General features: G+C 32.5%; 1 protein-coding gene across 34 annotated transcripts in view; it reads left to right on the forward strand.

The window, feature by feature from the left end:
- The window catches only part of RIMS2 (regulating synaptic membrane exocytosis 2), a 728,068-nt gene that overhangs the window by 506,937 nt on the left and 204,550 nt on the right, over positions 1 to 16,581 (forward strand). For 6 of the 34 annotated variants that reach the window (XM_025395349.1, XM_025395355.1, XM_025395353.1 and 3 more), the window contains one exon: positions 2,627 to 2,659. The exons of 25 other annotated variants lie outside the window; for them this stretch is intronic. In XM_025395349.1, the coding sequence (XP_025251134.1) occupies positions 2,627 to 2,659 (33 nt within the window). Of the gene's footprint in view, positions 1 to 2,617; positions 2,660 to 16,581 lie in introns of all 34 variants that reach the window. 3 more of the 34 variants (XM_025395352.1, XM_025395361.1, XM_025395363.1) reach the window with 2 other exon arrangements.

Below are 16,581 nucleotides of genomic sequence, written 5' to 3' on the forward strand. Positions count from 1 at the left end.
TTTGCCTAAGACATGGCTGCTTAAGTAAGGTAGTTGACTATATGTTTCTCTTTTAAAATGAGGCTGTTTAAATGCAGTAGTACATAATAAAACTATAACCACAGGAAATCCAAAAAACCAAAAATATTTTAAATGTATATGATACAACTATATTTATATATTGAGGTTTTATGTATTACATTAATTTTTATTTGCTAAAGTTATATTTTTATGTAAGCTTAGTTATGGACTCATTAATGGATTATATTCAGATAAACTATGGCAAATGACTTAATTGATACTTTTAGTTAGTAGTGAAATCATTTTCAAAATATTTCATTTTCATCCCCTTATTAGTCATATAAATTTTGTACTTCCTGAAAAAAAGTTTTTTATTGACTCTAAGATAAGTTTTGCCATATTCCTTACAAGAATGAAAGCATTGGTGAATTACTTGACAGTTGCAGAATGTGCCACTTTGAAAAAAATGTTTCTAATTAAATACTGTATAATAAAATGTCCAGTTCAGGCGTCACCATGAGAGAATTATTTTTTCTGCTTTGACTTTGTATTTTACATGTTTTCATTGGGTCATATAGTATCTAGTACAAAGAAAATTGACCTGGTAATCAGGAGACCCCTGTTCTATTTCTGGCTCTGCAACTGAACTTGTTTTTTATCATTGGGTAAGTCACTGGAACTATGTGTGCCTCTGTTACTCACTAAAATTAATTAATGAGTGAATTGAGAATAATTTTTCATATTTGGATCCACATAATATGAAAACTATTGGATTGATAACACATAAAGTAATCCAAAATATAGGAAAATACTAGGTGAAGAAAGAAGCTTCATTTATTTGTGTAGTTTTTAATACTTTCTGCAAACAATAAAATCTTTTCTTAGAGATGGAATATATGGAAACCATTATTTCATCCACTTCATACCAATTTCATTTTAACATTTGAGGAAACTCTTTTAGTAGTGTGGAAAATGTATATCTAGGGAAATTTTGTGTTTAAAAACACAATGCAACATATGAAAGTCGGCATTAGCCTAGGTTATTAATAAACTGTGATTTTCCTACCTTATTCTTCTTTGAGAAGCAGGTGGATTGATGATGGAAACAAAAATATAGCATGTATCATTTTAATGTGTATTAGTAAATTTCAGAAGAATATGAAGATTTTTTTTCTAGTGGTTAATCCTGTTAGCAGTATGGTTTGTAATTTGTGATGAGATTTAATGTCTTATTTTCAACAGGTGAAAAAATGTGTTCATATAATAATGAAAATGATATTAAATTTCAAAATGTCATTTCTTTTCCAGTTTTCTATAATTCATACTAAGATTTCTGGGTTTTTTCTAAGAAAAATTTGTCTACATTGGTCATCTTAGCTAGTACTAATGGACTTAGTCTAATGGAAAGTTTTTATTTTATCACTATTCATATAAAGAGACAAATTTGTTATAGGAAATCATTCTCTAAAGAGCTATAATTTTAATATGTTGATATTGCAAGTATATTTTGATGCAATATGCTTTGCTGTATACATCACTCAAAAAGAATGATGCAACTATTGCAGAACTTAAATGTGGTGTTTGATTTTAGAATTTGTAGTAGCTGATTCAGCACTAAGTGTGTAAATTAAAATAGAAAATTTTGGTTTTGTGGCATATTGTTCATCTGTGTCAATCATACTCACTAATATCTGTGGAAGAAATTTTTTCTTAGAATGCTGATTTTAACAGACATTTTTCTGTTTTGAAGTCACTGTGTAAAATGTTATTTGAACTTCTTCACTAGCACTGAGGGAAAAAGTATTTCCAAAACATGTGTCATATCTGTTATAGTTGATGGATTTGGATGGATACATTTTAGCATAAATTTTAATAATCTATAAAGTGGCATTTGTAAGAATCTGTTGAATGAATAGGATTAAAAGGGAATATGATCAAAGAAAATTTGTCTACATTGAAGTTTAGTTTGGATTTTTAATGCTGAAATGAAGCCATATATTTCAGCTACTCTTCTAATAAAGACTTGTACTATAATTATTACTTCATTAAATTTTTATGATATTTTGCTGTATTGAAATAATTCAATTAAATATTAGCCTGATGACCATTCTTTGTGTGCACACTGGTTTACTGGGGAAGCATAAAAGGAATAGAAATCTGTTGAAACTATTTTTATTGCTCTTTTTGGTGATGACTCAATTAAATCTTTTCTTCAGACAATTAAAAGTTCGAAAGCATTGTAACTGACTTTAAATTAACTCAGTAATGTCTTGAACAATGTGGTCGTACAACTAACACTGTTTTTACTAATGGTATCTTTCTTCAGCATTGGTGTTCAGGATTTGCTGTACGTAAATAATTGTAAACTTTTGGATCCTCTTTATTTCTTCACTAACTTTATTTTTCTAAATCTGCTAACCTATAGTAGCAAAATCAACTTGCCATTAGTTCTTATGTATTATTTTGTGGAATGCATTTGATTATATCTTCCCTAAAACTGTACACAGGATTCTTTCTCAAAATGATTTGAGGCCCTTTCCATCAGTGTCACTTTTTACCTTTTGAGTACATCCACTCACTCCCATCTCCTTTGTCTATGTCTGTCCATTACACGATGTGATCACAGAAGAACTGGACTCTACAAGGAGAAGATATGCAGGTCTGTCTCTTCTGCTTTTTTTGTTATTATTTTATTTATCTAACTTGTCCTAGAAATGTTTAATCATTTTTTATTCATTTCATAATTTTTCATTCCTTTGTAATATAACAAAATATTAAATCTTATGAGTATTTTAATTGAGGCATTTGTATATTCAACTATCAACAGCAACTGCTCCAATTAGATGGATAAAAGTAAAATAATTAATTTTTTAATATGTATATATGTAATTTTTCCATAAACTGAATAACTAAAGGCAAATGGAATGTGTGTGTATATGTATGCTTAGGTACACACACACACACAGAGAAATATATGTTTGGTTTCAAGCATTTTAGACTTAAAACTAGTTTTTGGTTTTTTAAAATAATTTCAAAAGTATTTGATTTCTAACATGAGTTCATCAGTGTTCTACACTGTGGAGAATACCAAAGACCTAATACCCTAAAAAAGCTATCAATATCACTGAAGAGTTAAAAGATGTGGATAACATGGTCTGTTTATGTGTCAGTGCAGCTTATTCTGACAATATATTCTACAGAGATATAAACTGAAATAAAGCTTATTTCAACTAGACAGTCAGAAAAAGTGTCTTAGAAGAGGTAACACTTGAGCTGAAACTTGAGCATTCATTAAACACATTTGGTACTGTTCTAGGTGCTGGAAGTAACAGGAGACACACAATAGCTCCCTATCCTTGCAGGTGTTTCCTAGTGTGAGTGTATGTATGTGTGTGTGTATATATATATATCCTTGCAGGTGTTTCCTAGTGTGAGTGTATGTATGTGTGTGTGTGTATATATATTGTGTATGTACATATATATACACATATATATAAAATATTATGGAATCAGAAAAGATGGTATGATTCCTTTCCCCTGGGAAGGATAGATATTAGTTCAAGAAAGACTTCGTAGAAGAATTTGGTTGAATATTAAAAGCTAGAACACTGTTAGCCTCTTGTGTAGAGAGCATTTCAGGCAGAGGAAACAGTATGGCCAATAGCTTCACACAAGTTTAGGCAAAAGTAGGAGAGACCAGATTTATAAAGATTGTGTAAGTTACTGAAACATATAAAGCAACAGAATAGGTAGATATTTGTTTCTAAAAGATTACTTTGGCAGTTATGTAAAAGATGGACTGCAGCAATATAAGCAGAAAGATCATATATGGAGATAGTGTAATGAATCAGTTAAGAAATGATAATGGTCTGAATTAAGGTATCAGTAGAGGCAATCAATACATGAGAAGTTATATAAAGATGTAGAACCTACAAGTCCTGGTCACTGATCAGACTGGATATTATTGATGCAGGAAGAAGAGGAATAGAATGATTTCAGGTGACTGAAATGTTTGATGGTACATTTTATTAGGATAGGGAATATATGTTGTACAAGTTTCAGGGGAAAGACAGAATTCACTTTTAGAAGTATTCACGTATAAATATCTTGTAGAGATGATTGGTTGTCTGGAATTCAGGAGAGAAGTCTGTGTTAGAGACATAGACTAGGGTACCATATCAGCATTCAAGTGATGCCATTGGAATTAATGGAATTGTCAGTAGTATGTGAAGAGTAAGAGAGACAAGAATCAAAATTTGGGGATCACCAGCACTTATTTACATTTAGGGAATGGATGAAAGAACAAAAGCCAGAAAACTATGTTGAACATGATTAAAGACAGTAGGATATTCATGAAAGAAGAGAATTTAAAAAAATCTATGATAGAAGTGAATCTTAAGAAAGGGGTATAAGCAGCGGAGACAAAATCTAGAGAAGACAAATATGTTGTTAAATGGTAGAACTAGTCAATAATGATCTTTGCCTTATTGATTCAGTAAAGTTGTGGGTAGAAACCAAATAGAAGGGAAAGGAGATGGAAAAGAAAAAAATGAAGGTAGTTAATATAAAATAGGCTTCTTGATGGCTTGGGGAAATTTTAAAGTTAAGAATACCATGGGAAATGAGACAGGGAGCTCACCAAGGATATCCTGAAGAATGGTTATAGTTTAGCTGAGTGGAGACCCTAAATTTGTGATGGCATTGGTTCTCTAAGATTGTGTAATGATTGGCTCATTAGTACACTTTGGATGTAGTAATTAATCATTTGGATCACAGCTGGAACTTTGTGGGCAGTTATATAGAAAGTAGAGGAGAATAGGGATATTTAGGGTGGCTGGCAAGGGAAGTAGTTGAAGTGATGTTCAAATGGATTGGGAAGGATGTTGTGTTAAATCATGTTTTCATGTAAAATCATGCAGAATTTTTGATGAATTGGGAGAGAAGGTCTCAATGAAAGAAATGAAATTTGTGGTGATATCTAAGGCAATAGAAGCAAACTAAGCAGGTTATTATGAGAGACAATTTAATTATCTTTAGAATTTTCAGATGTTGGACAATTCCAAATAATGTGAAGATAAAATGTTTGTTTTGAGGAGTGAGTTTCCAAGATGGAGCATGGATTACAGTTTGGGAATGCAAATAAAGCAACAAATTTTGATGCTAGCATTTTTATACAGACATTGAAATTATTGACAGCCTCAGCTTGATAGATATGTGAAGGAAATTGCCTGGAATATAGATGGTAGCAACAAGGAAGAATAATGGTATGAACATAAAAGGCATAGACTTCACATAGATTAGAAAAGTAAACATGTGGAAGCAGCAATTCATACCAAGAAGAATGCTGATGCCATTTCTGAGCTTCTATAGTATATATGTAAGTTAAAGGATTTTGAGCAGCTTCCCCTCAGAATGTTTCTGAGGGAGATAGTATTCTTGAAGGGTCAACATTCCATTCATGATACGAAGGGAAATGAACGTTCTCTGATGAAGTTGAGGGATATATTGTATTTAAGTAAAAGGAACAGGGTTTTAGACCACAGTAGAAAAGATTAGGAGGTCTCTAAGCAATGCAGAAAGAATTAGAGAAAGAAGCTCAGGATAGTAGGGTTTTGACGTACCAACTGGAAAATGTTAAGAATGAGTGCTGGCTGGAAGGAATGAACCATGTAATTTAGTAGTAGCAAAACAAGGAGAATAATAAGGAATTTAAGCTTAGAGAGGGAAGAAAATTCAGAGGTACAACTTAAAGGTTGAGCAAAGGAATCTTTATGATATGCATAAAGGCAGAGGAAAAGGACTTGGTTGAGAGAATTTGAAGACTCCAAAGAGGAGAAGATTAATAATGGAAGCAACTTTTCTTACAAAAAAAAAAAAAATGGTATCTAGGATGTGTGTTGAATGTTTAAATTTATGGAGGCAAAAATGTTTTATTGTCTTCAAATCTTAAGTTCTAAATTAATTATCATAGTTAACTAAACATAATTTGAAGTCTTTCTTAACATACACTTTTAAAATTGTAATGGTAGCTATAGATCTATAACACCCATTTTCCTCCTAGTATGATGAAGTTGAAGCCTGAGCTTTCTGGATTTCTGTTACAGACCCCTAATACTGTAAGGGAGACATGGTCTATATAACCAGCATTGTATTTGGGATTCTACAAACTCACATAAGCCTAGAGATAAATAAAGACTAATGCATTCTCTTCCAAAGTAAGAGTAAAGCGAGAATAATACAGAGGATAGGAAAACATTCAGAGAAAAAGGAAATCATTTTAGAAGAGGAAGCAGTAAATTTTGTGACAAGCAATTCAGAATGTATTTCACCTGTTTAATAAAAGCAAACTAAAGTTAAGGCTTTTCAAAAACTGACTGTAGTATGTGGCCAATAAAAGGTAATATCTTTATTATTCTGTCACTCACATCTCTAATGAATATGCAATGAATATGCAAGTTGGTTATCATTCTTTATAAATTTTAGCCCAAAATATGATGGAGAAACAATTTCACAAGTCCAATTACTTCACTAACATATTTGGTCAAAGTATATGTTTTATGTTTTAAACCACAATTATAAGACCTTCAATTGCATTACAAGGTCCAATTATAATCACTACATCATTCTACACAATAAATGGAGGAATTGATTACACATCTGAAAGCAGCAAAAAATGTTGACTTAGCACTTGCAAATCATAATGAAGCTTCTTTTAAATGAGAAGTAGCATGCTTTATTAGGGTGTATTACACCTTTTCTTACTCATATGAAATTTCATATCACAATTTTTTAAAATCGTTGTTAAACAAGTCTAATACAAAATAATTTTTAAAAATACTATTTGTTAAGTTACATAAACTAATATCTTAAGTTTCAACTACAAAAATTTTTAGAATTACTTTCAGACCTGATTTAGAGCATTTGACAAGATTGGTGCTTGTATAATATACATTTTACTCATAAGGAGATCTCAGCTTAAAAAATGTTTTGTCAGCTGTGTTTCTCACCAGTCTCTTAGATTAATTATTATTATTGTGATATTTATTTTTGTTATGATATTATGTTAATAATTATTAAATTATTATTATAGTTGGATCTGTGCTACCTTAAGAGTTTGAGAAAATATGTTATAAATTACTATTTCAGACTGATCCATTTGTCTTCCAGATACTAATGTTAATTTGAAAAGCTTAACAATTCAAATGGAATAGATTTCAAACATTTCTTAATAAAAATACAGTTGGGAATAAGTAACATATATTTTGTGTTGTAATTATAATGTTTAGTAAAATAATCACTTACTGTCAGGGTTGGCTAAGTGAAACTTCTAAAAATTAATACAATTACAGTACTCTTTTCTGTTTTGGTTCTCTGATTATTCTGAATGTTGCCCATTGATATGTATTATCTTAGTCCATTCAGACTGCTGTAACAAAATGTCATAAGCTAGGTGGCTTATAATGCACAAAAATTTATTTCTTACAGTTCTGGGGACTGGAAAGTCTAAGTAAGATCAAGGCGCCAACAAATTTAGTGTCTGGCTAGGGCCTGCTTTCTGGTTCATTGACCACCATCTTTTTTTCTCTTTGTCTTAATATGGTAGAAGGGGCAATGGATCTCTCTTGGCCTCTTTCATTATGGCACAAATCCCACAACACCCACATGACCTAATTACCCGCCAAAGGCTCCATCTCCTAATATGCTCACTTTAGTGGTTAGGGTTTCAGCATGAATTTTGAGGAGACACAAATATTCAGACTATAGCATGTATCATTTCAAACTTGTATATCAATTCTTGTCAGATTTGAGTGGCATATATGACATATTTTGAATGCTCTGTGCTTTTATATGGCATATTGTTGCACTTATGTCCTTAACAGTAAAGAGAAGTAACATTCATTATAGTAGTAATTTAATATATGTGCATGTACAGACACATATAAATGCACATATAAGCTGTTCTTGAAATTTTCCAAAATCTTAATTATTATCAATTGTATTTCACATTCTATCCATTTTATAGATACTCTGTGTGCATTGATTACATCTTTTATTTGATTAGTATTGATCAGTATTATTGATGAAAGTCAAAGACGGAGATACTCAAGATGGCTCAGTCATGAAAACCTTATATAACCCTAGTACCCTGAAATCTTGAAAATGCAAATCACTCAGTCTATAAGGAGGCACAAAGTGTCAATGCTATGTTCAATACTGGGATAGATAGTTTAAATGTTAGTATATAGGAATATTTTATATAAGCTTAAGCTTAAATATTTTATTAAGTATTACAATACATCTAAAAAAAGTCTCAAATGAAATATATATGTACATATAAAATATCACATATGACAGCTTCTATTGATAAAGTATAATACTTAAGCTCAATTTACTAAAGCTTATAAATATTCAAATAAAAGAAAATAATTAAAGCTCTTGGAACTCAAAAGAGTAGGGATACCCCAACATGGAACAAATAACTATGGAACAATTAGCTATTTAGTGATTAAGTCAGTCATTTAAAATGAGGTTTGGAATGCACCATTTTGTAGTTATTTTTAGATATAAAATTTCATCTACACTGGAAATTGAATCCTGAATTTAAGATGTTACTGCTAAATTATGAATGTATTACTCATACATTCTGAATACTATAACATTCTGTTTTACCTACGCCTATCACCCACCTTAACTCTGTGTCCTAAAAATTTCAGCTGTTAGGGAAAATATTTGTTCCTGTAAGAAATGTTGGTCTGAGAAGCAGTATAAGAGCAGATTCTGGAACTAAACTGCCTCATCAGCTCCACCACTTACTTGCTCCATGATCTTGTGAAAGTTACCCTGTGCCTCAGATTCCTCATCTGTAAAATGGGAATAATTATAGTACTACCTCAAATGGATATTGCAAAGATTAAGTTAGCCAAAATATAATGTGCAAAACACATGAAAACTGTGTCCACTACAGAGCAAGCCCTATAAAAGAATTTTATTTTTTACAAAAATACATGAAAACTGAATTTTTATTTCAGATCATCTGCATTTTGATGTGTATGCATTGTTTCCATTATCTAGAATTAATTCTTTGTTATATGCATTACAGATATACTAGTTTGTGATTGCTAGTTTAGGAGATAACTGACAAGCAAATCTATGCATCAAGCTTATTGCACCTGTACTCTTAAGCTTTATCATTTCTGAAAAACATAGTTGGGTGGAAGGAGGAAGAGCATTGAAATCAGGTATGAATTATTATTCAGGTTCTGCCTGTCACTAGGGATATGACTTTGGGCTGGCTGCTTAACACTTCTTATTAATCTTAGTAAACTCCAGCTAGATTAAGGGGTTAATCATGTTTTAATGAAAGCATAAAATATTTATTTCTGTGAAAAAAGAAAGCCATCCTAAAAATAAAAGCAATGAAATAAATTTAAAAAGAGGAAGAATCCTGAGTGCAACGTGGCAGGTATAAATTTCGGAATATCAAAATAATCATAAATAAAAGGCACACAAGTTGGGAAGATATTTGCTGCAACTCAGATAAAATGTTAAAAGCCTTAACATCTGAATAACTTTTACAAAGTATATATTCAATAAAACTCTAATAGAAAAAATGGGCAAAGGATATATACAGACATTTCTCTAAACAAGACATGCAGTGGTAAGTAAACATATGAAAAAATTTCATTTCAATCATGACTCAATAAATACTATTTTAAATGAGATATCATGTCCACCTATTTAAAACGCCATGGTGATGCCTGTATGTGGAGAGAAAAAAATTTGAAAAAAAACCATGGTAAGAGTATGATAACAGAGTAGCAGTGAAATTTAGCATAACCTTTCCGTAAAGCACTTCTGCGATATAAACGAAGAACCTTAAAAATGTTCATAAACTTTGGACTCTGTAGAAATAGAAATTCAAATAAAAACATATGTATGATATGTTCACTAAGCATTATTTGTAACAATAAAAATGATCTTACCATGAATATTAAATAATGGGGCAATGGCTAAATAAGTTATATGCATACACAACCATTTAAACGAAGAATTTTTTTGCCATATACATTAGAAACACATTTCTTTTTTGTAATTTGAAAGAAATTGGAAGTAGTATCTGTAAAGAACTTGTTACAAAGTTTCATCCACAGTAAAAAATCAAACAGTGGTAGCTCTTATTAATTATTACACAACTCAAATTATGTCAAGAGGTTATTTTTTAGATAAATACATTATTAACTCTTTATGATTTATGTTTGTTATAAGCAGAATCAGCAGGATTTTGAATCCAGATTTAATACCTCAGTAACCTGTAATGATGAATTAGTAAGGAGTTTGTATAATACCCACTTCCAGGATTATTTTTAAAAAGGGAAAATTTCTTTTAATAGTAGAACTGGGCATTGGACTATACCTTGAACACTTCATTTGTTCATCCGTAGCACCAGAAACAAGACAAATTACTTCTAGATTTTTCTTCAAAAAAAATAAAAAGGCCGGGCGGTGGCTCACTCCTGTAATCCCAGCACTTTGGGAGGCCAAGGTGGCCGGATCACGAGGTCAGGAGATCTAGACCATACTGGCTAACACGGTGAAACCCCGTCTCTACTAAAAATACAAAAAATTAGCCGGGCACGGTGGCTCACGCCTGTAATCCCAGCAGTTTGGGAGGCCTAGGCGGGCAGATCACGAGGTCAGGAGATCGAGACCATCCTTGCTAACACGATGAAACTGCATCTCTACTAAAAATACCAAAAATTAGCTGAGAGTGGTGGCGGGCGCCTGTAGTCCCAGCTACTCGGGAGGCTGAGGCAGGAGAATGGCGTGAACCCGGAAGGCGGAGCTTGCAGCGAGCCCCCGGGCGAGATCCCGCCACTGCCCTCCACCCTGGGCGACAGAGTGGAGACACCATCTCAAAAAAACAAACAAATAACCGAAACCATGGTTTTATTAAAGAACAATAAAACAAGTAATGTTTTATTCTCTGTTGCCCTTTCTAGAGGCATGTTGGTATAGGCAATAAAACATGAAATTTGAAGGCCAATGTGATCTTGGACAAGTTTCCTAATTTCTCCAATCTCAGTTTCATCATTGTTAAAAAATAAGGTTGAGGGTTGATAATTTGTGTGTATGTGTGCGTGTGTGTATACTTTCAACCAACAGGAAAAAATAAAAATAAATGACCAGCCAAAATGAAAAATTTTCCACTTCAATAGCAAGCAAATAAATTTCAAAAAAGGAAAACACACAAAAAGACATAGTCTACCACTTTTCTCATTTAGGATTGAAGACTTGTGTTTAAAATTAGAGAAATTTTTCAATGTCTAGCAGGTGGCCAGAAGCATATTGTTAATACAAATCATTTTAAACTATTCAAATTCCTTCTTTAAATAGTTTTCTAATGCCCAAATGTATACTTTGTGCTCAGAATTACAGTCAGTTCTAGATTTCAGGTGTTAGTAGTGAAAATATGAGTCTTTACTAAGATAGGAATACAATTCCAAGAGTATTAAAATCTCCTTATAAAATAACCAAATAATCAGCAAATTTGGCTATGCTAGACTCAAATCATTCCTAGTTATTATATGGTATATTAAAGTGTAATACAATATAATTGCTCTCCATAAAGGAAAGGTTATTTCTGAAATTCATATTCTCCTACTCTAAAGATATTTTATATTCCAAAAATTTATTTGTTCAACAAACATCTATTAAATATGTATGCATCAGGCCTTATTCTAGGTGCTGGAGACATAACAGTGACATAGACATACAAGATCTCCCCACATGGAAATTATCTTTTTGAAAGAAAGTAGTCCCTAAAAAGTTAAACTTAGATAGTTTAAGTGCTCTTATTTAAAATTCTCTTGCAATCTAGTGGGATTGGGGTGGGGAAGGAGCTATTTTTGATGGAATAATCCAGGAAGTCTTATCTAAGGAAGTGATGTTTGAACTAAACCAGAAGAGTCAGAAGAAACCAGATATGTAAAGTAGCCAGGAAATACATCATACTAAAGACCCTTAAACAGAAGATAAAGTAAGGGAATTAAAGTTTAGAAGAGGAGAATAATTTATGCTATAAAGTATTTTTGCGAGCAGGCATTTAAGCGTCAGTGAAGGATAAGGGAGTTTTTAAACTTTAAGTTTTACAGGAATATGAATGAGTAAAGTGTAGCACTGGATGGCAGTTATGATTAAAATATATTTGTTAAATTTTCTGAGTTGAAATGAAAGAGTACATTTGTAATAAGCCAAGTTTGTGATCAAGGATTTAGTAAATATTAACATGTACACAACACTTAATATTCATTAGAACATAATGAATTTAAGTTATGATTTTTTTCGGATCCCTTTCTTCCTCTTTGCCCATTTAAAGCTCTATACTTCTATATCTGTGATGAAAACGTAACATATACGAAGGTAAATTGGCCATGCACAGTGGTGCATGCCTGTAATCCCAGCACTTTAGGAGTCCAAGGCAGGGAGGATCACTTGAGGCCAGGAGTTTGAGACCAGCCTGGACAACACAGCAAGACCCCATCCCTACAAAAAATTTAAAAATCAGCTGGGTGTGGTGGCACACGCCTGTAGTCCCTGCTATTTGGGAGGCTGAGGTGGGAGGTTGTCTTGAGCCTAGGAGTTGAAGGCTACAGTAAGCCATAATTGCAGCACTGCACTCCAGCCTGGATAATGCAGCAAGACCCTGTCTCAAAAAAAGTGTGTGTGTATACACACACACACACACACACACACACACACATATTTCAAAATAAGGTAAGTTGACATGAAGAAAGCTATGTAAAATAATTTGATTAATACATTATGTTGCATAACTTATGGGAAGAACATAGTTATAGATTATAGATTGTGCTGAGTATGAAGGAGGTTGATAGGCTTGTTTAGAGTAAAGGGGTGAGAATTTAAGGAAATCTGTAAAAATATTAAAGAATGACTATATTATAGCCCAAGGTTGGGTTCATAGGGAAATCAGATGAAATATTACCAAAAAAAAATGGACAGAGGAGAAACTGCTCAAAAAGAAAAGGGTCAAGATGTCAAAAGGAAGGAAAGATGCTGGAAAAAGAGGAAAGAATGAAATAAAATCTGACTCTGTGCATGTGTGTGTGTGTGTGAGAGAGAGAGAGAGAGAGAGAAAGAAGAGTCATTTCATGACAATATTTTCGATCATAAGTTTTGGAAAAGGGCATGTCAATCTCTGTCACCTACTAGTTATATGATCTTGTGTAAATTGTCTACTAAGTAAAATTGAGAAAAAAATAAGTCCTATCTCGTAAAGTTGTGCTGATTAAGTGACAGACTTGTAATACGTGCAAAACTCTTAGCACAATTCCTGGGATATACAGAGTATTATTATTTTTAAGAATTTGATTTTTCAGAGAACAGTAGTACTAAGTTCTAAAATAGATTTTAACTGTGTAGTCTCTACAGCTTTGTTACATTTCATTTTCTATGCCTTCAGCAAGTAGAATTCTAGACTAAAAACATTACTGAAGAAAAAGAAAAAGCTAGACATAAATGTGGTCAGTGGTTACCTGGGCAGGCAGGAAGAGGACTGACATCAAAGCAGCATCAGGGAATTTTTAGGGTGATAGAAATACTCTGTATATTGATTGCGGTGAGTTTACATGACTAAATCCATTTGTCAAATGTCACAGAACTTTGCACTAAGTTGTGTGAACTTTATGTAAATTATACCTCGATAAATCTGACTTTTAAAATTATTGAAAATACAGAAAATTAAAATGGATTTTATATAATACTAAAATAGTTCTAATATACTAATAGAAAAAAATAATTTACCTAATCTAACACATCCCAAGCAACTAAGATCCCTTCCCAAGATAGGGGTCCACAGGGCCATGGTCATGGGTGGGGTTAGCCTGCAGCTTCAGAACTCAAAGTGAAAGAGACAAGATGACTAAGGGGTTTAGCTAGAAATCAAAGAAGGGACTAGAGCTTTGAATCTCAAGCAGTGGGCAAGAAACCAAAAAAGATCGAGATATATTTAGGGCTGACATAGTGTCTGAGAGCAGGCAAGACAGTTAACAAAGAAATAGATTCTGGATATTGTAGATATTCATTGATAATGATTATAGGAGAAGAAGAGATATGAGATATAATTTTAATTTGTTTGGGGCAAGTTGAGTTTCAGGTGCTAATGGGGCCCACTTGGGGATGACTAGGAGACAACTGGAAATGTGAGTCTTAGAGCTTACAGGAAAGGTAGAAGCTGAAGGATAGTGCCTTCAGTATTGATGGGACATTAAAGATATAGAATTAAATAAAAAACTACTCAGGGATAGAATAAAAAAGGAAAGCTATAACAACACTTTGGGAAATGCACAAATTTGAAAAATCAGCTGAGAATGATGAGCCAGCAAAGTAGCTTGATAAAGAGGGAATTGGGAGATAAGTACAGGGCCAAACAGTTGAAGAAAATGTCAAGGACAGTGTAATAATTTTAGCAAATGCTGAAGAAAGGTCCAATAAAATGGTGCTGAGGAATGATCACTTGATTTGGCCGATAGGGTTTTTCTAGTAACCTTTGAGAGAGAAGTTTTACAATATCCACCTAGCTACAGTAATCAGTGATTAGGTTTTTCTTTAAAGTCACCACAAATTAAGTAGAGGGAATTCTTACTAATGAACCACTAGTAAACCACACAACGTGTTGCATTGAACTCAATATTGGAGATACAGTAAGAAGCTTCCTATATTTGGGTGTTCTTACTTTATAGCTCAAATATATAAGGCTCAGTTGAATGAACCCAGATGCTCAAGTTATGTAAAAACTCATTGTTTTTATTCTAGCTGCAATAGGTCCCACTTAAAAAACTTGGAATGATAATGAATGATTGATGGCTAGATTGTTAATTACACATATTACAGATCTTCTCTTGGGAAATTCAGTATAAGAACTAGTTCTGACAAGGAGATTGGGAATGTTTTAGAGTAGTTGAGGAAGGAGGACTCAGTGATCAAAACCAATTTTTATTGTGCATTTTCTCAAATTTCTTAATTCTTTTAAAATGCAGTCAACATTTTGGATAATTAAATCACTTAGTATAAATTGTTTTAATATGTAATAGAGTGTAACACTGTATGCAGGTGCTATTTTTATTTCTAGCTTACAGATTGAAAAATTGAAGTACAGGTTAGTTAAATAAATTACCCAAGCCATTTGAAGCTGAAATTTTAACCAAAGCAATGACTTTGTGCCAGAACCCATGTCTTTAAAGCCAAGAAGACCAAACAAAGAATGGGGACACTGTGCAGAGAATATTATGAGGGAACAATACTAGAGGTCTGGGAAGGGGAAAGCAATAAGAGAGGAATTCAGAAAGGGATATTTAACATCCATGGAGACCAGCTCACTCTGGTTTGCAATGATATTTAAGATCCTCAATGTAACTAGTTTTCACACAAGGGCATCTGAAGGGTTAAAAGTCATTGGAGCCAACATTACATTGAGAAAAAAGAAAAAAATTAAATTAAAAACTCAGTCCAGTTTCTCCTAGTCTGTCCTGATGTCTGTCCATCTAATTCTCATCCTTCTTAATCTGAGAGTGACCCCATCTAATTGTTAATTCCTCTTTATTCTCAGTATTGAATGGAAACGTTTTATGAGATTTCCCTATTCATGAAACATTTAGGATGCATTCCTTTGAATTCTAAGGTAATGTTACACTACATGACGTTAGCTGCTCTGTGTAGTCATTCTTGTACACTTAACCAATAACAATGAGCAGCAGCATCTCGGGAAAAAGCAATACAGTTTAGTGTCCAAGCATGAGTACTATCTAAAATCCATATATCTAAATATTTCTTTTTGTCATTAAAAATAATTATTTCAATTTAAGGGTGATCCTAATTTGTCTAAAAATGTCATATCACTTTGTAAAAAAAAAATTAGCCAAATGGATAAAATGTAGCAAAAGTTAAAATGTGCTTCTTTCCTTTTAATCACAATATTGCTACATAAGCTTCACTGATTTTATTCTAATTCATAACTCAAGTGTATAATCATTTTCCAGGATGATCGCCATGAATATAAGGAGGAAATTACTTTCACAAATCCTTCTTATCTGTTCTTATATTAGAGTCATATCACATTTGCAATTTATAATCATAATTTATTTTAGTGATGTTTCTTTAAGTATCAAAAATTTTATTTTTCTCTGTAAGTTTGCACAATTTAATTTTCCAGGCACAGTTTAATCATCTTATTTGACATGTGTGTTGTTTGCAACATGGTATTAGCATAAAGAAAATTAAATATAACATCAGTGAAAATATGAAGTGATATATCTAGCAACTAATATTTTTTCATTTAGTTATTTTGCCCTATTTCAGTCTTCTTTCTCCATTTATGATTCCACTCTTTTCGAAGGAGGAGAAGAGCGAGGTTCATTATATCAAACTTTCATTAAGGTTTGGGGGACATGATCACACGTGTTGTGTTTGGATCCTTTTAAGAGTATACATAGTATCATAGGATTCTATTATGAATTTTTTCTCATTCTTTACGTGCCTGTTTGTCTGCCTAACATGGAAGGTAAA

This window comes from Theropithecus gelada, chromosome 8 (assembly GCF_003255815.1).
Source record: "Theropithecus gelada isolate Dixy chromosome 8, Tgel_1.0, whole genome shotgun sequence".
Taxonomy (NCBI): Eukaryota; Metazoa; Chordata; class Mammalia; order Primates; family Cercopithecidae; genus Theropithecus; species Theropithecus gelada.